The sequence below is a fragment of the Bos taurus genome, chromosome 9 (assembly GCF_002263795.3).
Source record: "Bos taurus isolate L1 Dominette 01449 registration number 42190680 breed Hereford chromosome 9, ARS-UCD2.0, whole genome shotgun sequence".
Classification (NCBI taxonomy): Eukaryota; Metazoa; Chordata; class Mammalia; order Artiodactyla; family Bovidae; genus Bos; species Bos taurus.
The window spans coordinates 39,917,905-39,942,629 of record NC_037336.1 but is presented as its reverse complement, the minus strand read 5'-3'; the positions used below and the strand labels follow the sequence as shown (position 1 = coordinate 39,942,629).

Sequence of the window (24,725 nt, the reverse complement as noted above, 5' to 3'; positions counted from 1 at the left end):
GCACTCATCTCACACGCTAGTAAAGTAATGCTCAAAATTCTCCAAACCAGGCTTCAGCAATACGTGAACCATGAACTTCCAGATGTTCAAGCTGGTTTTAGAAAAGGCAGAGGAACCAGAGATCAAATTGCCAACATCCGCTGGATCATGGAAAAAGCAAGAGAGTTCCAGAAAGCATCTATTTCTGCTTTATTGACTATGCCAAAGCCTTTGACTGTGTGGATCACAATAAACTGTGGAAAATTCTGAAAGAGATGGGAATACCAGACCACCTGATCTGCCTCTTGAGAAATTTGTATGTAGGTCAGGAAGCAACAGTTAGAACTGGACATGGAACAACAGACTGCTTCCAAATAGGAAAAGGAGTTCGTCAAGGCTGTATATTGTCATCCTGTTTATTTAACTTCTATGCAGAGTACATCATGAGAAACGCTGGACTGGAAGAAACACAAGCTGGAATCAAGACTGCCAGGAGAAATATCAATCACCTCAGATATGCAGATGACACCACCCTTATGGCAGAAAGTGAAGAGGAACTCAAAAGCCTCTTGATGAAAGTGAAAGTGGAGAGTGAAAAAGTTGGCTTAAAGCTCAACATTCAGAACACGAAGATCATGGCATCCAGTCCCATCACTTCATGGGAAATAGATGGGGAAACAGTGGAAACAGTGTCAGACTTTATTTTTCTGGGCTCCAAAATCACTACAGATGGTGACTGCAGCCATGAAATTAAAAGACGCTTACTCCTTGGAAGGAAAGTTATGACCAACCTAGATAGCATATTCAAAAGCAGAGACATTACTTTGCCAACAAAGTTTCATCTAGTCTAGGCTATGGTTTTTCCTGTGGTCATGTATGGATGTGAGAGTTGGACTGTGAAGAAGGCTGAGCGCCGAAGAATTGATGCTTTTGAACTGTGGTGTTGGAGAAGACTCTTCAGAGTCTCTTGGACTGCAAGGAGATCCAACCAGTCCATTCTGAAGCAGATCAGCCCTGGGATTTCTTTGGAAGGAATGATGCTAAAGCTGAAACTCCAGTACTTTGGCCACCTTATGTGAAGAGTTGACTCATTGGAAAAGACTCTGATGCTGGGAGGGATTGGGGGCAGGAGGAGAAGGGGACACCAGAGGATGAGATGGCTGGATGGCATCACTGACTCGATGGATGTGGGTGAACTCCGGGAGTTGGTGATGGACAGGGAGGCCTGGCGTGCTGTGATTCATGGGGTTGCAAAGAGTCGGACACGACTGAGAGACTGATCTGATCTGTGTGTTCTTGCCACCTCTTCTTAATATCTTAAGCTTCTGTTAGGTCCATACCATTTCTGTCCTTTATTGAGCCCATCTTTTCATGAAATGTTCCCTTGGTATTTCTAATTTTCTTGAAGAGATCTCTAGTCTTTCCCATTCTGTTGTTTTCCTCTATTTCTTTGCACTGATCACTGAGGAAGGCCTTCTTATCTCTCCTTGCTATTTTTTGGAACTCTGAATTCAAATGGGTATATCTTTCCTTTTCTCCTTTGCCTTTAGCATCTCTTCTTTTCTCAGCTATTTGTAAGACCTCTTCAGACAACCATTTAGTCTTTTTGCATTTCTTTTTCATGGGGATGGTCTTGATCACTGCCTCATGTACAATATCATGAACCTCCGTCCATAGTTCTTCAGGCACTCTGTCTGTCAGATCTAATCCCTTGAATCTATTTGTCACTTCCACTGTATAATCATAAGGGATTCAATTTAGGTCATACCTGAATGGTCTAGTGGTTTTCCCTACTTTCTTCCATTTAAGCCTGAATTTGGCAATAAGGAGCTCATGATCTGAGCCACCATCAGCTCCTGGTCTTGTTTTTGTTGACTGTATAGAGCTTCTCCATCTTTAGCTGCAAAGAATATAATCAATCTGATTTTGGTGTTGACCATCTGGTGATGTCCATGTGTGGAGTCTTCTCTGGTTTTGTTGAAAGAGGGTGTTTGCTATGACCAGTGCGTTCTCTTGGCAAAACTCTGCTAGACTTTGCTCTGCTTCATTTTGTACTCCAAGGACAATTTTGCCTGTTATTCCAGGTACCTCTTAACTTTCTACTTTTGCATTCCAGTCCCCTATGATGAAAAGGACATCCTTTTTGTGTGTTAGTTCTAGAAGGTCTTGTAGGTCTTCATAGAACTGTTAACCTTCAACTTCTTCAGTATTACTGGTTAGGGCTTAGACTTGGATTACTGTGATACTGAATGGTTTGCCTTGGAAACAAACAGAGATCATTCTGTCTTTTTTGAGATTGCACCCATGTACTGCATTTCGGACTTTTGTTGACTATGAGGGCTACTCCATTTCTTCTAAGGGATTCTTGCCCACAGTCATAGATATAATGGTCATCTGAGTTAAATTTGCCCGTTCCAGTCCATTTTAATTCACTGATTCCTAAAATGTCAATGTTCACTCTTACCATCTCCTGTTTGACCACTTCCAATTTACCTTGATTCATGGACCTAACATTCCAGGTTCCTATGCACTGTTGTTCTTTACAGCATCAGACTTTATTTCTATCCCCAGTCACATCCACAACTGGGTGTTGTTTCTGCTTTGGCTCTGTCTCTTCATTGTTTCTGGAGTTATTTCTCCACTCTTCTCCAGTAGCATATTGGGCCCCTACCGACCTGGGAGTTCATCTTTCAGAGTCATATCTTTTTGCATTTTCATACTGTTCATGGGGTTCTCAAGGCAAGAATCGTGAAGTGGTTTGCCATTCCCTTCTCCAGTGGACCACGTTTTGTCAGAACTCTCCATGACCTGTCCATCTTGGGTGGCCCTACACAGCATGGCTCATAGTTTGATTGAGTTAGACAAGGCTATGGTCCATGTGATCAGTTTGATTAGTTTTCTGTGATGGGCTTTTCATTCTGTCTGCTCTCTGATGGAAAAGGATAAGAGGCTTATGGAAGCTTCCTGATGGGAGAGACTGACTGTGGGGAAAACTTGTTCAGATCTTGTTCTAATGGGTGGGGCCATGCTCAGTAAATCTTTAATCCAACTTTCTGTTGATGGGTGGGGCTGTGTTCCCTGCCTGTTGAATATACCAAATGATCTATGCTATAATACTCCATTCTAAGTACTTGAATATTGGCCTAAAATAATTCAAATCAATTCTACCCAATAACTATTTAAAAAACAGCTCCTAAAAAACTGTTAATTGCTTAGTCATGTCTGACTCTTTGCAGCCCTATGGACTGTAGCCAGCCATGCTCCTCTGCAGGCAAGAATACTTGAATGGGTTGCTATTTCCTTCTCTTTTCGACTCAGGGATCAAACTCAGATCTCCTGCATTGCAGGCAGATTCTTTACAGTCTGAGCCACTAGGGAAGCAATTCCAATCTATTCAACCCAGTAACTATTTAATAAACAGCCCCTATCTGGGGATCAACTGCCCAGACACTGTGTGCTAAGTTCTTCATAGATCTTCTGTCATTAATACGAACAATCTCACATAAAACGTACTATCATCCTCGTTTTACAGAAAAATAAAACATGGCTCAGAGGGCTTAATTTGCTTGTGTCTTTCACACAACCAACAAGAGAAAAGGCTGGTATCAAGGTCCTTTGGGCTTGAGAGCCAGTGACCCCTCCCCACAGGGCAACATGGCCCAAACTCCCACCTACCCTCAAACAGCATTCAGAAAATGTCATCAATGTTGTTTTCCATGTAAATACTGTGATCAGAGCAACTGGGAGAACACCCCTGGATATCTAACTGGATCTCTCTAGTACATCAGAATGATGCCATAGCAAACAATAAAACCAATACAAAGTTTCTAAGGAAAGAGCTTTGCCAAAGACTTTTGGCAGCCAGCTTCTTTCTCTTCCTCAATTGCTAGCAAAATTAAAAACTGGACAGAATATTAACCATGTCTTTCATTGGTTTAGGGATAAGATAAACAGATTCCATCTGTAAAACCAAAAACCAGAAGTTTATCTCCAAATATAAATGCCTATATAATATTAAATATCTGAAATCTCCTTGAAAAATCTCAAGAATGAAATTTCAATTCAAAATATCTATAAATAGCACAAAATTGAGCAAAATGTTAGTGGAATGAGAAAATGAGTGAGAGGCCCTCTTGCTATCTTTATAGAATAAAATTCTTTAGGGAATAGAGGCAGTGTTCTAAGAATAGAAAGAACATTTCTCCCTGAATACCCCATGACTCCCAAACACCACTACATTTTCATCTGACATCCTCAGGCAGCTTTCTTTTTCTCCCCCAAAGAAAAGGCAGGGACATATCTGGTGGCAACATCTCAACATCTCTGAATATTAGACGATGCATAGAATAAGAAAAAGAACATTACTGGGGAAATGTTTTCCATAATCTCACCAAAGAGCAGTAGAGGCAGCCAAGAAAAAGCTAGTAATCTGTTAACAAATGCTCTCCCTGACCTCCATTCCCATTCCCATAGAACAGAGGGCAGCTGAATAGCAGGAAGGAAACAAAGGAAAAGGGCCTAATCACCAATGGTCTCCAGGGCCTACTCTCCCATCCACTAACCACTTACGGAGTTCCCACTATAGACAATATGTGTGTGCACGCATGCACACTTGCTAAGTTGCTTCAGTCACGTCTGACTCTGTGAGACCCTATGGACTGTAGCCCACCAGGCTCCTCTGTCCATGGGATTCTCCAAGCAAGAATACTGGAATGGGTTGCCATGCCCTGCTCCACCTGTAGGCATCAGGAATACAAAAATAAATGGCATATTAGATTGGATTTCTCTATTAAACACTCCCCATAGAACCCTGCGCTTCTTTATAGCACTCATTACAGGATCACATTTCTGTCTTTTTAGACATGTGTTAAATCTTAAGATACTTGTTCATGGAAATGTAAAATGGTGCAGCCACTATGAAAAACTGTGTGGCAGTTTCTCAAAAAAATTTAAAAATAGAATTACCACAGGATCCAGCAATTCCATTTCTGGGTCTACAGCCAAAAGAACTAGAGACGGGATTTTGAAAAGATATTTGCACACTCACTGTGAGCATTCTCACAATAGGCAAGAGGTGAAATAAACCCAGTTGTCCACTGACAGATAAAGGGACAAATAAAATTGTGTATATACATACAAAGGATTATGCAGCTTTAAAAAGAAAGGATTATTCAGCTTTAAAAAGAAAGAAACATGCTACAATATGAATGATGCTTGAGGACATTATGCTAAGTGAAATAAATCAGTCACAAAAAGAAAAGTACTGTATGATTCCATTTATAAGAGGCACCTAGCATAGCTACATTTATTGAAACAGGAAGTGGGATGGTGGTTGCCAAGGGCTGGGGGAAGAGGGAAATCTGTGTTTAATGAGTGTAAAGTTTCAGTTGTGCAAGATGAAAATGTTCTAGAGATTCACAACAATGTGAACATACTCAGCACTACTTAAAAATAGTTAAGATAGTAAATTTTCTATTGTTGTTGTTCAGTCGCTAAGTCATGTCTGACTCTTTGTGACCGCACAGACTGCAGCACGCCAGGCTTCCCTGTTCTTCACTCTCTCTCAGAGCTTGCCCACGTTTGTGTCCACTGAGTCAGTGATGTTATCTAGCCATCTCATCCTCTGCTGCCCCCTTTTCTTTTTGCCTTCAATCTTTTCCAACATCAGGGTCTTTTCCAATGAGCTGGCTCTTCACCTCAGGTGGCCACAGTATTGGAACTTCAGCTTCAGCATCAGTCCTTCCAATGAATAGTCAGGGTTGACTTCCTTATAATTGACTGGTTTGATCTCCTTGCAGTCCAAGGGACTCTCAAGAGTCTTCTCCAGCACCACAATTCGTAAACATGAGCTTTCTTTATGGTACAGCTCTCACATTCATACATAACTACTGGGAAAACCATAGCTTTGACTACACAGACTCTCTGATGATCTCTCTGCTTTTTAACATGCCATCAAGGTTTGTCAAAGATTTCTTTTCAAGGAGCAAGCGTCTTTTAATTTCATGGCTGCAGTCACTGTCCACAGTGCTTTTGGACCCCAAGAAAACAAAATCCGTCACTGCTTCCACTTTTCCCTCTTCTATTTGCCATGAAGTAGTGATGGGACCAGATGCCATGATCTTCGTTTTTTAAATGTTGAGTTTCAAGCCAGCTTTTTCATTCTCCTCTCATCCTCATCAAAAGGCTCTTTAGTTCCTCTTCACTTTCTGCCACTAGAGTGGTATCATCTGCATATCTGAAGTTACTGATATTTCTCCCTGAAATCTTGATTCCGGCTTGTGATTCATCCAGGACCAATGTTTCATATGATGTACCCTGCATATAAGCTAAATAAGCAGGGTGACAATATATAGCCTTGATGTACTCCTTTCCCATTTGGAACCAGTCTCTTGTTCCATGTTCAATTCTAACTGTTGCTTCTTGACCTGCATACAGGTTTCTCAGAAGACAAGTACAGCGGTCTGGTATTCTCATCTTGTTAAGAATTTTCCACAGTTTTTTGTGATCCACGGAGTCAAAGGCTTTAGCGTAGTCAATGAAACATGTTTTTTCTGGAATTCCCTTGCTTTTTCTATGACCCAGTAAATGTTGACAATTTGATCTCTGGTTCTTCTGCCTTTTCTAAACCCCACTTGTACATTTGGAAGTTCTCAGTTCACAGAACGCTGAAACCTAGCTTGAAGAATTTTGAGCATAATTTTGCTAGCATGTGAAATGAGCGCAATTGTATGGTGGTTTGAACATTCTTTGGCATTGCCCTTCTTTAGGATTGAGATGAAAACTGACCTTTTGCAGTCCTATGGCTCCTGCTGAGTTTCCCAAATGTACTGACATACTGAGTGCAGCACTTTTACAGCATCATCCCTTGCACATCACTACAATTTTAAACAATTTTTAATTAACAAAAGACTTGTTTGTCCCTATATTTTTATTATTTAAGCACAAATCCTTGCATATAGAAGATGCTTAATATTTATTAGATAGACAGATGGAGGAATGGATAAATGGATGGATGGACTGGAGAGATGGGAATGTGAAGAGAAGTGTAACATATAAACCAATAATTACTATGCCATGTAAATATTGAGAAATGGGCCCTGGATATATGAAGTGGAAAGTTCTTGCTATGACTGGTTTTGACATAACATTTTTCACATAGAATTACTTTGTTTTATCAACCAACACCACAAAATAGATTCACTTCTATTCAGTTGATTAATTCTTATTTTTTCTTTTATTTCTCTTCACTACAGTATAATCTGTCTTCTGACCTACATGATATTATAATAGAAAAATCCATTTTCTGTCACCTTTGCTTTTTATAGCTCCTCTCTTAATCCAAAAGGGTAATATGAAATAAAGCTTACACTCAACACTGCAGAAGAGGAAAGCAGGTGATAAGTTGCTTGCCTCTAGGTTATTAATCAGCTGTCCTCTAGGGCATAATGTTATGAAGCTGCGCCATGTAATAAACAGAGGCAAAAAGAATAATCTCCATTTTCTGACTCTGAAGTGCAGGCATGTGCTATAAAACTAAATTGACATCTGTTAGCAGGCTTGTCACATGAATGGTTTTTTCCTGCAGAATCTGGAATAAATTAGATCTTAAAATAAAACTTGGAACAGAGAGGCTGCTTTACATAATTCCTTCTAATGTTGTGCTGTGAACCTATCGCACTGATTTTAAAGAGAAGTTCTTATAAGAAATGTTTCATTATCATTTTAATTGCAAAAATGTTGAATGCCACTCCATGCTAGGAAATTTGTGTTTTTTAAAAAGGTCCTTATGTTTTTAACTAAAAAGTGGCAAATGAAAATTTCCTTTTCTAATATTTCACAGCTGAAAAAGAAATCAGCTAACCTCCAACTAAAAGTGTGACCACCTTTCCCCAAGCACTTGGAGCCGGCTTCATGGGTGGTTTATTATGCATGGGCACCTCAGAGGCTGACATAGCTGTGCTCCTGAGGCAGAAATCACCAACCTGGGTGTGACCTCACAGATTTGTTCAGGAATCTCTCCCTCAGAGGATTCATTAATATGATAGCAACTTCTTGGGGCTCTTACTGTCAAAAGGCATTAAGCATTTTTTAACACACATAAAGTAACTTGCCAAGCTGCCTGACCTAGTGAATCTGAGCTGCATAGTGCCAAATGTAGTAACATTCCTCTGTCGACCTACTGTTAGGAAAGGAGTCATGAAAAAGGAAACCTTTATGGGCACCTGGAGCTTAGAGCCTCCCTCGCCTCCCTCAGGATTCACTTAGCTCTCATTCCCCAAAGGTTGTCAAAATGGCAAGATTCTCAGACAAATGTGCCAACCTTGGTACACAGCAACAAAGAAAAACAAATGCCGGCTCTCTGGAGGCTAATTTCCTCCATATGTGAAATCTTCCTCTTTGGTAATAATAACAGGTCCCTCGGAAAGTCTTGAAGGAGCGAGAGTCAGTCACAATGCTCTATAAAATAAAGTCCCAAAGCTGGCTCCAAGAATACCCCTCATTCATCTCTATCACCAGCATCAGTTTATTTGCTGGACAGTCTTCTCAAATGGCAGAGATCTGTACCACTCACCCTACAATAAGGAAGACTAAGGCACAGAGGCGACAGAGACTTAGTGAGGAGCCAGGGAGTGGCCCCCAAAGCTGACGGCCAGGATCTGGACCCCCTTCCTGTTTAAAGCATCCTATGCATAGCAGGGGATGAGCGATTTGCAAATGGAAGCTGAGCTTCTGAAGTCCTCTCTATCCATGGAGGCTTCTCAAATGGTGATCTTCATACCACCTGGGGTAGAATGGGGTGGGGTTGGTTAAAAATACAGATTTCCTGAGCTCCATGCCAGACTAGCTGAATCAGAATCTCTGAGCTTGGTCCTGGGTCTGACATCTGAGTCAAGGTCCCTTAAGAAGACTGGATTCTCTGTGGCATGTTACTGTTACTTTTGGTTTGTTTTCTGGTGTTCTGAAATCTGAGAACCTGTAGTTACACAGGTGAGAGTGGGTCTCCAGATTCCAGAGCACTGTTCACACACAATCTTTCCAGTCATGGCTTTTGGCCAAGGGAAACCAAAGGAGAGAACATCTAAGGAAACAAAAACTGTAGCTCAATCCGGACTCACTGAGTGGTTTGAAAATCATTAAGAAGAGTCAAGACTTTCTGTTTCACAGCAAATCTCACCATTATAGATGAGTAAATATGGTAAAAACCCAAAACTCGTTTCCTCAATATTGAGTGCACAAAGTTCTCGACTCACGTCTTCAGGACGACTTGTCCTTAGGGTCCACTGCAGACTGATGGAGGAAGAAAGATGTCTCTGCATTTCAAATCGCAATTCAGTACCATGAATGACTCATTACTCTTAAACTGCCACTGGCTTATTTCACAGAAACACAGCACCATCATGATTAAATATAATAGCTATTCTGCAAGATGAAGTTGCCTTCAAATACACAGAAAGATACACATCTCTCTTTGAAATAAAAGGACTATAAACAAGTCTAAGATTCCTCTGGACCGTAAAAGAATCACCTGGACTTCTACCTTTATCACAGCATATCTTGTTTCCATGCAGTTTTCCATCCAAATGTTCTTTTGAAATATCAGTGACTAAAGCCTCTGGATGCTCATGCTGCTACTGATTAATTCCATAGTAGGTTGTAGGAAAAGGAAAATTATTCAAATTTTGATATCCTGCCTGTTTTATTTAGAAAGGTACCAGGGAGAAAGTCAGGTGGACAAGGATTTATTTCCTGAGCACTTCACTAGGTAGTCAGGATGGGGCGATATACAACAAAGGGTATCTTGGATACACAGTTTAGATGGGAGCACACGCCTGAGAAGCAGAAGTCCACCTGCAGGCTAAAGCCATTAGCCATCTAGGACTCAGGTGTGTCTGGGCCTTGCACGGGTATAGCAGATGACCAGGTGACATTTTCATGAAGGAGAAGAAAAAATTTCTCCTGAGAAAAAATTTGTCCCAGAAAAACAGCATGTCTAGTACAGAAAGCTGGTATAATAGGCTGGCATAGGGAGAAAATGACCTGGAGGATGGATGTGCCTCACTCCACCCTGGCTAAGGACTCAGGCTAGAGCGAGAGGACATCGGAGAGCACAGAGAGGCTCGGGTCCGAGCGATGACATTTACTGTCAATAGCCTCTGCTCCTGTGTTTCTCAGACTGTGGTGCAGACATTGCTACTCAATGTATGGTCCCTAATCAGCAGGATCAGCATTGTCTGGGAGCGTCCTAGAAATACAGAGTCTCGGACCTCACCCCAAACCTCCTAAGTCAACATCTACTTTTTCATTAGATTCTCCAGGTGGTTCACATACATAATAATATACAAGAAACATTGGTACAGAATATGATTGGAGGCAATATAAATAAGCATTTCAAAATCTTTTATTAAGGCATTTTTAATGTATATAGGAAAACAACTGGAACAGTTGACTATTGAGTTGGTGGATACTATTTCTGTAGGTAATTCTAAGGAAGGAAGGTGAATCAGTTAAAAAAAAAAAAATGAAGGCAAGATGCACACCCTCCCCATTGTACCAAACACAAAGCAAAAAAGAGAATGCTAAGGGAGGGAGGGGACAGAAAGGTCAAAGCAGGGCTCAAAAACAAGGTGAACATCTCCAGGGGCCAGAACATAGAGCAGTAAGCAGGACTGAAGCCGGGACATGCTGGGCTCTGCTATAAAGCAGGTAGCAGAGGTCCTGGGGTGCATCTCCTACAAAGAACAGAAACTAAAAGTACTTCCATGACAAAGCAGCTGAGCCACATTCACTGATTCAAGCCAAAGGCTGAAGTGGAGTTCCCTGGACTCAGAAAGGAGACCAAAATAAACTGCTGAAAACCACTAACTGGGGCTATGGCTTAAAACTAGTCATTGGTCTAGGGAGGTAAGAGAAGACAGACTCACTCTTACAAACAGCAAATGAGCCAGGTCCAGACGATTCAGTAACTGGATATTCCCATTATCACTGAAGAAGCAGGAGCCCCCAGATGCTTATATAAGACCGGGTCCTGAAGGCTATTGTAAAATCACTAGGCAGAGAAGGGTGGAACAAAAAAGTAAAGAAAAAAGCAAAACCAAACCAAAAACCTTCCACTGAAAATGAGCTAACAGACTGAACTTGAAAATACAAAATCAAATGATGAAAAACAGCCAACCAAAACAATAACTGGAACATTACTTCATTGAGAGAGTAAATTAATTTTGTTGAACAGTCTGACTAAATTTTAAGTATGTTTAGGGCAAAAGCAGGGAGTCAAGAGATACTTGGGTAACATGGAAGTTTCTTCTCAGAGTACAAAATAAAGCAGGGCAAAGTCTAACAGAGTTTTGTCAAGAGAACACACTGGTCATAGAAAACATGCTCTTCCAATAACACAAGAGACAACTCTACACATAAACATCACCAGATGGTCAATACCAAAATCAGATTGATTATATTCCTTGCAGCCAAAAATGAAGAAGCTCTATATAGTCAGCAAAAATGAGACCTGGAGCTGACTGTGGCTCAGATTATCACCTCCTTACTGCAAAATTCAGGCTTAAGTTGAAGAAAGTAGGCAAACCACTAGGCCATTCCATTATGACCAAATCAAATCCCTTATGATTATATAGTAGAAGTGACAAATAAATTCAAAGGATTAAATCTGACAGAGTCCCTGAAGAACAATGGATGGCGGTTCATAACACTATACAGCAGGTGATGACCAAAACCATCCAAAGGGAAAAAAAAATGCAAGAAGGCAAAATGGTTGTCTGAGGAGGCCTTAAAAATATTTGAGGAAAGAAGAGAAGTGAAAGGCAAAGGAGAAAGGAAAAGATATATCCAAATGAACACAGAGTTCCAGAGAATAGTAAAGAGAGAAAAGAAAACCTTCTTAAGCAAACAATCCAAAGAAATAGAGGAAAACAATAGAATGTGAAATACTAGAGATCTCTTCAAGAAAACTGGAGATATCAAGGGAAAATTTCATGAAAAGATAGGCACAATAAAAGACAGAAATGGCCAGGACCTAGAAGAAGCAGAAGAGATTAAGAAAAGGTGGCAAGAATACACGGTAGAACTATACAAAAAAGAACTTAACAACCCAGATAATCATGATGGTGTGGTCACTCACCTAGAGACAGACACCCTGGAGTGTGAAGTCAAGTGAGACTTAGGAAGCATTACTAAAACAAAGCTAGTGGAGGTGATGGAATTCCAGCTGAGCTATTTCAAATCCTAAAGCATGATGCTATTAAAATGCTGCAGTAAATATGCCAGCAAATTTTGAAAACTCAGCAGTGACCAGAGGACTGGAAAAGGTCAGTTTTCATTCTAATCCCAAAGAAGGACAATGTCAAAGATGTTCAAACTACTATACAATTGTGTTCATTTCATATGCTAGCAAGGTTATGCTCAAAATCCTTCAAGCTAAGCTTCAGCACTATGTGAACTAAGAACTTCCAGATGTACAAGCTGGTTTCAAAAAAGGCAGAGGAACCAAAGATCAAATTGCCAACATCCGCTGAATCATAGAAGAAGCAAGAGAATTCCAGACAAACATCTACTTCTGCTTCACTGACTATGCTAAAGCCTTTGACTGTGTGGATCACAACAAATTGTGGAAAATTCTTAAAGAGATGGGAATACCAGACCACCTTATCTGTCTCCTGAGAAACCTGTGTGTGGGTCAAGGAACAACAGTTAGAATCGGACATGGAACAACAGACTAGTTCAAAACTGAGAAAGGAGTATGACAAGGCTGTATATTTGTCCCCCTGCTTACTGAACTTACATGCAGAGTGAAAGTGAAAGTTGTTCAATCGTGTCCAACTCTGCAACCCCATGGACTACACAGTCCATGGAATTCTCCTGGCCAGAATACTAGAATGGGTAGCCATTCCTTTCTCCAGGGGATCTTCCCAACCCAGGGATCAAACCCAGGTCTCCTGCATTACAGGTGGATTCTTTACCAGCTGAGCTATCAGGAAATCCCAATATACAGAGTACATCACGTGAAGTGCTGGGATGGATGAATCACAAGCTGGAATCAAGATTGCCGAGACAAATATCAACAACCTCAGATATGCAGATGATACCGCTCTAATGGCAGAAAGTGAAGAGGAACTAAAGAGCAGTTTGATGAGGGTGAAATAGGAGAGTGAAAAAGCTGATTTGAAACTCAATATTCAAAAAACTAAGATCATGGGATCCGGCTCCATCACTTTATGGCAAATAGAAGGGGAAACTGTGGAAGCAGTGACAAATTTTATTTTCTTAGGGTCCAAAATCACTGTGGGTGATGACTTGGCCATGAAATTAAAAGATGTTCTTTAGAAGGAAAACTATGACAAACCTAGACAGCATATTTAAAAACAGAGGGGGAGGGAGGGGGATGGGGTTCAGGATGGGGAACATGTGTACACTCGGGGCGGATTCATGTTGATGTATGGCAAAACCAATACAATATTGTAAAATTAAAAAAAAATTTTTTTAATTCTAAAAAAATAAATAAATAAAAAACAGAGACATCACTTTGCCAACAAAGGTCCATAGAATCAAAGCTATGATTTTTCCAGTAGAGAGGTGCGGATGTGAGAGCTGGACCATAAAGAAAACTGAGCGCCGAATAAGTGATGCTTTCAAATTATGGTGCTGGAGAAAATTCTTGAAGTCCCTTGGACAGCAAGGAGATCAAACCAGTCAATCCTAAAGGAAATCAACCCTGAATATTCATTGGAAGGAGTGATGCTGAAGCTGAAGCTCCAATACTTTGGCCACCTGATGCGAAGAAATGACTCATTGGAAAAGACCCTGATGCTGGTCTTCTGAGGGCAAGAGGAGAAGGTGACAGCAGAGGATAAGATGGTTAAACAGCATCACTGATTCAATGGGCATGAATTTGAGCAAACTCCTAGAGATCGTGAAGGACAGGGAAGCCTGGCGTGCTGCAGTACAAAGAGTCAGACACGACTTAGTGACTGGAAAACAATAACAACAGGCTGTACACAAACTAAAACTGTATCTAAAAAATATGAAAATAAAGGACTCTATAATAGCATTTCATATAAAACTAACCCCCCTCCCCCAAAAAAAGTTTGTATGGCAGAATCAACAGCAGACAAAACAGAACTTAAGGCAAAAGGGATTTCTAGAAATAAAAAGAGACATAATATATACACATGGTGGAATGTTTTTCCTGAAAGTGTCTATCATTTTCCATTTCCAACACCAAAGCAGGAACAGTATTCCTAATAAGCATTTCAGGGTAGTGGAGTATCAACATATTGCTTATATGTGCAAACTTGATAAGCAAGAAGTAAAGGGAATCTTTCTGTGGTTTAATTTCAAAGTTTGTATTCTCTTAAACACAGCACCAACCACACAACAGAACTGTTGTTTTGTAATTAATGGCAGGCTCTCTGCCCAGGGAAGCAGAAAGTGGCATTCCCTTCAGAGTCCAAGGCAACACACAACCTTGGGGACAGAGTCCTGGGTAAGGGAGGACTTACCTGCCAGGGCTGAACAGGCAGGAAGTCCAGCTCCAGCTTCATCACCTGACTGGTATCCTCAGCCACAAGGTCTACATCAGCTCTGTATTACTTCTCAGCAGCTTCTTTCACTTGCATACAGCACAGTATTTACTTTCTATACAATCGCCAGCAAAGCTGTTTGGTGCCCTGAGTCAGTTAACAAGAATAGTCTATGACCAAATCTGAAGGACCAATTCCCTTCAATTTCACACAAAGATTTCATTAAAAAAAAAAAACTCGTAACTAGCATTAGGTGCAGTTAGCAATTTCCAGAGAAATCACTGATATATTTTCCCTGGAACAAAGAAAGGTAAAAAAGCTTCTATAAAATTTAGTAAAAACTTACTGAAATTATTAGAGGGGTGGCATGGGGAGGAAGATGGGAGGGAGGTTCAAAAAGGAGGGGATATATGTATACCTATGGCTGATTCATGTTGAGGTTTGACAGAAAACAGCAAAATTCTGTAAAGCAATTATCCTTCAATAAAAAATAAATTAATTAAAAAACTTACTGAAATTATTAATAAATAATTTCAATTTACAATCAAATGACAAATTCACTCCAGGCACTCTGCTGGAAGTTTTCACCCTGTGTTCTCTGCTCTAATTCTCAGAAACAATCCATTTAGGTAGTATCATTGTCCCCATTTTATTGACAATCAAATTGAGGGCCAGAAAGGTTAAATGACTTGCTTGAGAACCCATGCCTCAAACCTAGAGAAATGAGTCTTACAAAGGTAAGCTCTAATGCAGTCCTGTTATTCATATTATTATCAGCATGATTATGACTGAAAATAATTTCTCATTAACCAGCCTGGATCATTTAGGGATACTCTGTGTAATAAAGTCTTATGATTAATATAAGCAGAAACCTCAGATTCGATATTTCTAATCACATTCCGGAAAAATTCGGATGCCTAGTTACAGCAATAAGCACTCAGCCAAAAGCAGACAGTTAATCATTCCAAATAATGCTAAATCCAGGTGATATTATTCCCTGACAGACTGGGCTTCTCAAGCACATGCTTTTGCTGATGCAGCTGCTTCTCACTTGATGCTTTAGAAAGGTTTTTTGATTTACGGTTTGAAGTTAAAATTACCAGAGAGTTTTAAAAGCAGTATGAAAGCCATATGCATCTTACTGTCACCATCTTAAGACTCTGCCTTTCATTTTTGCCTGAGTGACTGGAATCTAGGTATTAAAGATAAGAAAAATAACCGCCTAAAATGGAAAAATCACAAAACTATATGAGATATTTTAAAGTCCTGAAGTGAAAACAAAATAACAAAACCCCTTTGGTTTCTATAGTCACTTTCAGGAAAAATAAGTGAAGGAGGCAAGGCAAACACACTGACATTTTTTAGTGTGTTTTTCCTATTTGTTTTCCCTGCCAGAGATACATCCTATTTATCAGGGTCTGTACACATGCTGAAAAATGAAAACTGACCTTGTCTGCTGCAGGCCAGAACCGAGGTTTCCTTTTATCTGGCACCACGTAGCTCCTAGAAGCATGTTCCTAATGGAAGCAATCATTCACCAATGGCTTTAGATTTTGTTGTTTTTGTTTTAAAGCATTTACCCAAAAAAAATCTTTATGAAAGAATATCAGTATCTTTTAAATTTTCAACAAGGGATGTTTTTTTTTAAGGGGAAAATACATACATGGCAATTCTGAGCCAGATCACTTTCATTATTTATGGGGTTTTCTTTCCTCCATTTTTTTTTTTTGTGGTAAAATGCACATAACATAAAATTACCACCTTAATAATTTTTACATGTCATTATTAGTGTTTTCAATAAAAATAATAGCCCTAGGAATATAAAAAAAATCCTTTAAAACATTTTTCCTTTTTAGGAGTCTCTGTAAATATTTCTTCTGTGTGAGAAGCAGTGTTATAAGAAGCATGATATTTTATCTACAGCATAAAGGTTTGCCCACTGCAGCTCCCATGGAGTGAAACAATTCAGGTGCCTACCTCGTAGACATTTTTCATACAATATGTGGCATAGATAAATTATATCCACAGATCACTTTTTGAAGTCTCATTCTAGCCTCACATTTACCAAATCTTTGGCTAAAATATTATCAAAAAAAGCAAAATGGCTTTGTGTTTCACCTCTAGACACTCAGTCTTTTCTTTGAAGAATGGGGGTGGAGGACCAGGGTATAAAAAGCATGAAGGCGGAGCAGTAAGACTCCTAGATGAATGCAAAGAATGAGTAGTTAGCTCTTTGAACAATCTAGAGTTGACATGTCAAAGGGTCAAGGCAATAATCTTCAGCCACCAAAAAAACCATCTATGAAGGTAACAAACAGCAAAAACAAAATAATATTCTGAAAAATGCTTTCACTTCTTTGGGTTCTGTTCAAAGATTTTTATCCCCAAACTCCTGTATGTGTTTCATTAAGGCTCCTAACTACTACCATGCTAGTTTCTCTCAATGGCAAATCAAAATACAAACACAAAATTCAAAACACATGTTAAAAGAACACAAAATTCTTTGAAGTTGTTCTTGAAGAAGTTCCTGCTGTCCAATTAAAGAAAGTTTTTTCTGTTTTTTGGATTTTTTTAAAAGAGGAGGCTGAAGAAGAGGGGGAAGGGAAGGAAAAAGAACAATGCAGAGGAAGTCTTTTTATTAAAGATCAAGCAGCCAATTCAAGTTTAAAATTGAATTCCATATATATACTGTGTCTCAGGAACACCCATTCTGGCATGTCCTAAATTACATGCCATCTCTGGGGATAATAAGCCAAGGGAGGCTAAGCCCAAGAAGGGTTGCCAATCAAATGCAAGACAACTACACTCAGGAGAATTTCTCTAGCATCTACGTACAGAATGCGGTTGGTCACATTTACACTAAAAACTGCTTTCAAAAAACACAGTTCAAAGATAAAGTTTCCTTTTGCTATCCATTCACAATACAATATTTATAGAGATTTGACATCTTTTGATATAATTGTATCAGTTGCAATACACATAATATCCATTCAGTTTTACAAAGTACATTTTAATCAAAGCTACACATATCTTCTGACCTTTAAGAGCCTGGAGACCCAAAATCATTGTTACAACAGTGAGAAACATGATACACAAGCAATCTCTTATCAAACATAAACCTGGCTCTGATTACTTTTTGTATTTGAAGCAGATATAAGTAGTTTGCTCTGTCTGGAAATTTAAAATCAATTGCCAAATGGAAACGGTACTCTTGAGCCCACCATCAGAGTTAGTTTCTTATTCTCCTTGCCGAGTCTTGGTCAAAACCTTAAGCACTACTCAACAGCAACTAAAACCTTGAAATCAATTTAAATATCTCTATCCTTGCCAAAATTTTATATCTACAGAGCAGACTCTATAAATAATAATAAGGTTAAAACTGAACTTTCAACTATCCAATCCTTGATTTGCATTAAAAAAACAAGCAAACAGCTTATGAGTTTGTTCACTTTAAATATGAAATCAAATGAAACATCTGACCTTGTGATGCCCAAATTCATTCAAAATGGCTCCCAGTTTTCTGGTGTTGCCATACGGCTTTTGGGCAGCAACAGCTGGATGGGGGTCCCGCCAATCGATGGACAAACGGTGAAACCAAAGACGCTCACTTTCCAGAACATGAGCTGATTTAACACTAGGATCAAAACGATGGACTTCACATCCATTGCTGGCCATGCCAACCTCAAAATGGGTATCATCACTTCCCAGGCTGAAAGAAAGAGGACAGAAATTAGTAACAAAAAAAATATAATGAACAAAAAGTGTTAACTGACAGAAACGATAGTGCCGAGGCCAACTTTCTTAGCCATATCAAGCCTTCTCCTATTTTAGAACATGGCTGGTTATACACATTCAATAAACCTTCCTTCACAAAAAGCATTAAAGCTAAAAGCTTCTGGATAAAAGAGAGAAATTAGGTGCCAAATGCAGACTAGAGAATCACATGTTCAAACATGTAAAAGCATATCAAATTGATTTTTTTAAAGATATAAGCTATAGTATCAATGAAACAAAGACTATCTAGTCGTCTCAGAAGATATTCTCAGAATATGTCAAAAATAAAAAGTCCAAGCATCAGTTCCCTTAGGGAGAGGTGCATTCTGCTAACAAGGTAATTTGTCTTCCTTGTGATGGCCATGGTGCTGTGCATGCAGTTTGACTTAAAACAACAGCTGCTTTCTTTAGAAATGGGGTGTATTTTAAATAGCACAGTTAAAGAAAAAAGGCAGACGTCTGTGGTTCTACTGAATCTGGTACTCAAGAAGCAAAAGAGGTATATCACCTCAATTCACTCAAGCGAGGGGAAGAAATTTGGAATTAATTGTACTTAAGCACCCAGTTAGGTAACACATTGTGGAATATTCATATACTTACAAATTTCTAATTTACTGAGAAATATTTCTTACTTAGTGATGTAAGATTCATAGCTTTGATTAAATCATTATTTTGAATGAAAAACATTAAATTAACCAAGAGAGGATGATTTTTTTAATAGTAAGTATGACTTTTCTGCCCAAATGTGCCCAAAAGATGTGATTAAAGATACCAAGATCGCCAAGTACCAGTAATGCATTGGCCAATCTTGAACCCAGTGCAGAAATGCATCATTCTCTTAGACTCTACTATTTTAGACTATTTTATCATTTGGAAATATATAAGCTCATTAGATGACAATTTAGTTAACCAAAATAAGTCTTCAGTACAGAGATCTTCCACCTAGACATTCTTAATACTCTATTTGCCTTGTTCTTTCTTTCCCTTTATTCCCACTACATCGCTTCATTCTCATTGGACCCATGTCATATCAGCCTTCTGCTATTCTTCAGCTCTAATTCACTTGACAATTTTGGCTAGAAAAAGATTCAGCACTCTTCTCACAAACACTCCCATTCCTTCTACCCAAGAGATCCTGTTTCCTGTATTGAACCTCCTCCTGAGCCCACACAGCTCAGACCACCATAGTCTCTATCTGAGCTTTTTCCCAGTTTGTTCATTATCTAATCTGGGGTTGCAAGCTGACTTGCTGGGCCTAACTCTTCACCCCTTCATCCACACTACTGCCATGCTCACCATGGATGGAGTGTCCTTTCTTGCCCCTGGATTTTTTGGCTTGACTATGTGACTTGCATTTTAGAAGAAAGGGACATGATGCTAGTCCTGATCCTAGGCTTTGAGCACTTTAGTTTACTCTCTTGTACCATTATTGTGATTAAAAAACATACTGGATAGTTTGCTGGGCTCAGAAAAGAAACTAAAAACAAGAAGCAGAGCTGCCCCAGACAATCCACTGACCTTCTATGAAACACAGAGCTGCCCTCAGCCATCTCAGCCTGAAGTAGAGTCTCTCAGCTGAACCTAACCTGGATCGATTGAAATTCAACTGATTTGCAGACATATAAACAATAATAAATAATGGTTTTAAGCTACTGAGTTTTAGAGCGACTTGTTACACAGCACTAGCTAACTGACAAACCTGGCATTAAATGTAAATCCAAGAGTTGCAATAGTAAAAGTGAAAGTCACTAAGTCACGTCCAACTCTTTGTGACCCCATTGACTATACAGTCCGATGGAATTCTCCAGGCCAGAATACTGGAGTGGGTACCCTTCTCCAGGGGATCTTCCTAACTCAGGGATCAAACCCAGGTCTTCTGCCTTGCAGGCACATTCTTTATTAGCTAAGCCACAAGGGAAGCTCAAGAATACTGGATTGGGTAGCCTATCCCTTCTCCAGGAGATCTTCCCAACTCTGGAATTGAACCAAGGTCTCCTGCATTGTGGGCAGATTCTTTACCAACTGAGCTATTAGGGAAGCAATAGATACCACAACTGTGTGGATCACAATAAACTGTGGAAATTTCTTAAAGAGATGGGCATACCAGACTATCTGACCTGTCTCTTGAGAAACCTGTATGCAGGTCAGGAAGCAACAGTTAGAACTGGACATGGAACAACACACTGCTTCCAAATAGGAAAAGGAGTATGTCAAGGCTGTATATTGTCACCCTGCTTATTTAACTTATATTCAGAGTACATCATGAGAAATGCTGGGCTGGAGGAAGCACAAGCTGGAATCAAGACTGCCGGGAGAAATATCAATAACTTCAGATATGGAGATGACACCACTCTTTTGGCAGAAAGTGAAGAGGAACTAAAAAGCCTCTTGATGAAAGTGAAAGAGGAGAGTGAAAAAGTTGGCTTAAACCTCAACATTCAGAAAACTAAGATCATGGCATCTGGTCCCATCACTTCATGGGAAATAGATGGGGAAACAGTGGAAACAGTTCAGACTTTATTTTTGGGTGCTCCAAAATCAGTGCAGATGGTGATTGCAGCCATGAAATTAAAAGATGCTTACTCCTTGGAAGGAAAGTTATGACCAACCTAGATAGCATATTGAAAAGCAGAGACATTACTTTGCCAACAAAGGTCCGTCTAGTCAAGGCTATGGTTTTTCCAGTGGTCATGTATGGATGTGAGAGTTGGACGGTAAAGAAAGCTGAGTGCCGAAGAAATGATACTTTTGAACTGTGGTGCTGGAGAAGACTCTTGAGAGTCCCTTGGATTGCAAGGAGATCCAACCAGTCCATCCTAAAGGAGATTAGACCTGGGTATTCATTGGAAGGACTGATGTTGAAGCTGAAACTCCAATACTTTGGCCACCTCACGTGAAGAGTTGACTCATTTGAAAAGACCCTAATACTGGGAAGGATTGGGGGCAGGAGGAGAAGGGGATGACAGAGGATGAGATGGCTGGATGGCATCACTGACTCAACGCACATGGGTTTGGGTAGACTCCGGGAGTTGGTGATGGACAGGGAGGCCTGGTGTGCTGTGATTCTTGGGGTCACAAAGAGTCAGACACAACTGAGTGACTGAACTGAACTGAACTGAGATACTACAAAGCATTTTTTAGTAGTCAGATTTGTTTCTATATAGATCAGAATGTTATAGAAATCACCTGTCCCAAAAGATTTTTCATGTAATTGAATTTATCAAAATTTAGGTGAGCAAACTTGTGTTTTCATGGAAATACGGAACTCGACAGAAAAATGGAAGTTTGGTAGTTTTACTAAGAGATCAAAACACTAGTCAAAAAAGTACTCATTAAATATAATTTGTAGATAAAGTCTAGAGTAAATAAATGTGAATGATTTATTTCTCTTTGAATTTTCAGAATATCAGTTCAAGAAAAGATCTTCCACTGTAAAACATGTATATATTTTAATCAAGGCCTCAAAAAATTTTAAGAATAGCCATACACAGTTGTATAACTAATTTTTAGTAAGCATTATATTATACATTGATATGTTTTCAATTTAAACTCATTTCTTATAGTTAAAAAAATAACAAATGCACTTTAAAAAGTTCAAGTTGTACATAAATATATAAAACAAAAAGTAAAAGTTTCCTAGTACTAGAATTTTAGCCATCAATTGCCAGAGATAATCACTTAGCAATTTTTTGTGTATCCTTCCAGAAATTTTCTACACATGTACAAGGATTCTCTATTAGAAATATCATAAGTACACATATACATATATAAGTTAGTTATTAGATGACGAAGAACTATTTTGGGTGATATACTAAATAACATGAAACTACTGAAATTTGCAAATTTTTTGTTATGCTACCTTTACTGAATAAAATCCACTTAATTTAAATATATAATATGCACTGTATTGGAAAGTAATAAACTACATTTATTTAATCAATGCCTGTAATTCTTATTTTCCTTTATTCAAAATGGTACTTCTTCACGCTTAGTTTAAATGAGTCAAGTTTGTGGCAGGAGTAAAACGCCAAAGCAGGAACAAATTTGATGCAGATAGGTGATGCAAAAAGTGGCCCAAAGGGGCAAAGGCAAGGCTCACGTTCAATCCAGGCAGTTCCAAAGCATGTGCGCTCTACACTCGACCTCACTGCAAATAAGCGCAGGGCACAGAATTATGGAAGGAATATTTGTGAACTTGGGGGTCTACAAAATTGTCAGCTAGGCACCCCACTCCAGTACTCTTGCCTGGAAAATCCCATGGACGGAGGAGCCTGGTAGGCTTCAGTCCATGAGGTCATGAAAAGTCGGACACGACCGAGCGACTTCACTTTCACTTTTCACTTTCATGCATTGGAGAAGGAAATGGAAACCCACTCCAGCGTTCTTGCCTGGAGAATTCCAGGGACGGCGGAGCCTGGTGGGTTGCTATCTATGGGGTCGCACAGAGTTGGACACCACTGAAGTGACTTAGCAGCAGCAGCAGCAGACAATAAAGCTACATAAAGTAAAGGACTGTGTCAATCTTGCTTATTTCTGAATCCTTAGTGCTGAGGGGATAGATGAATGATGACAGATAAACCTACAAAATGCTGCACTAAGTGAAAGAAAACTATTAGGTAGGGCCTGGAAGTGCCAGAATATACAGTCCAATATCCAATGTGACATGGAATGGGCTATATTTCACTGAGATATTCGTGTATATTTACAAACATTTAACACTTTATATGTTCAAGACACTACACTAGACACCAGAGACAGATAAATTAACCTGATGCTTGATCTGGAGAAACTCATAAGTAGTAAAGAAGAAATATTTTTGAACAAATATCTATAATAAACTAAAATAAAATTATTATTTATACCAAAAATGTATTTAGTCTATAAGGAAACTATTTTCTGCTCTTATTTAACTGAAAAGAGAATTCACTGTGGAAAAATTTTTCTTTACAGACATTTTTTAAATATATATTTTATGTATATATTATAAATACAGATCATGATGGTATGGCTTCTACCTTAAGGTTTAAGATAGTTGTTCCAGTTCCTGCCAGCATAACTGCACTCCAGCTATCAGGAAAAGTAAAAGGGGAGGTGAAAGTCACATCCTTTCCTCCTCGTGACATGGCCTAGAAATTGCTCCTATCACTTGCACTCATATCCTATTGCTAAAAGCTAGTCACATGGCCCCTTGCAGCTGCACGGAAGTCTAGAATATGCAATCTTTGGCAAGGTGACTGTGTGCCCTGCTAAACTCTGGGGTTCTGTTACCAAAGAAGAATGAAACAATGAATATTGGTGGACAACTAGAAATTTCTGCTACAAGCCATTTTTGAAACAGGTAAGCTGTCAATACATATATTCAAAGATATAAGCCTTCATGAACACTGTAACCTATCCCTCTATATGGAGGAGAGAATAAATTATATAACTCATGCTTATATTAACAAATATTAATATTATTCTATATATGTTGACATAAAGATTTGAGACCACAACAAACTCTTCAGCACAGAAGGGTTGTCAAATCTGAGGGATTTGTTGAAGAAATAGGAAGGGAGGAAAGGGCAAATTATAGGGCTAAATACCCAAAGGTAACAGAATAACAGAATAACCATCTTAGCCCTCCTCAGAGAGCAACAACCAGGATCCCTAAGTATAGTTGTGTGGGTTGTACACTAAACAACTCTAGGGGGCACCACTCCTAGTCATCATAATGATTATCCAACAGATGGTAGTAAAAGTTCTTGAGGGAGGAGATGCCTTTTCCCACATGTGTAAAAGTGTCCATTGGACTAGCTACAGTACTGGCAATTGCATGCCCTCTGATGCTACTGAAGGGTATCAGTATGGGATACAGATACCCTTATACAGAAGGGATGTTTGTGGCACTTTAAAATCCTTGATTACTCTTTTAAAAATATTTCTAGGAGTATTAGGGTAACTGTCCTTTATGTTCCCTAAAATGCAGAAACTCAGAGTATAAACACATGAAGAGATACTCAATATCACTAACTAGTAGGAGAAACAAAACTGTAATGAGATACCATTTCACAGCTACTAGGATGGCTATACACAAAAAGACCAATAATAGTAAGTGTTGATGACAATATGGAGAAATTGGAACCCTCATACACTGTTGGTGGGAACATAAAATGGTGTATAACCAAGAGATATGAATACATATGTCCACACACAAAAATCCGTACATGAGCATTCACAGCAATATCATTCATAGTAGCCAAAAGGTGGAAAAAACCCAAACGTCTATCAGCCAATGAATGAATAAAGTGTGCTATATCCATACAGTGCAATATTATTTGGCAGCAAAAAGGAATGAAGTACAGATACATGTAATAACATGGATAAAACTGGAAAGTATTATGCTAAATGAAAAAATCAGTCAAAACACCACGTATTAAATGCTTCCATTTATATGAAATG

The 24,725-nt window shown here is 39.2% G+C and overlaps 1 protein-coding gene across 7 annotated transcripts in view; it reads right to left on the bottom strand.

Moving 5' to 3' along the window:
- Positions 1 to 24,725, bottom strand: part of METTL24 (methyltransferase like 24) — a 156,565-nt gene that overhangs the window by 67,689 nt on the left and 64,151 nt on the right. For 5 of the 7 annotated variants that reach the window (XM_015472819.3, XM_024996864.2, XM_024996865.2 and 2 more), the window contains one exon: positions 17,991 to 18,219. In XM_015472819.3, the coding sequence (XP_015328305.1) occupies positions 17,991 to 18,219 (229 nt within the window). Of the gene's footprint in view, positions 1 to 14,489; positions 16,028 to 17,990; positions 18,220 to 24,725 lie in introns of all 7 variants that reach the window. The other 2 variants (XR_001500981.3, XR_009495804.1) reach the window with 2 other exon arrangements.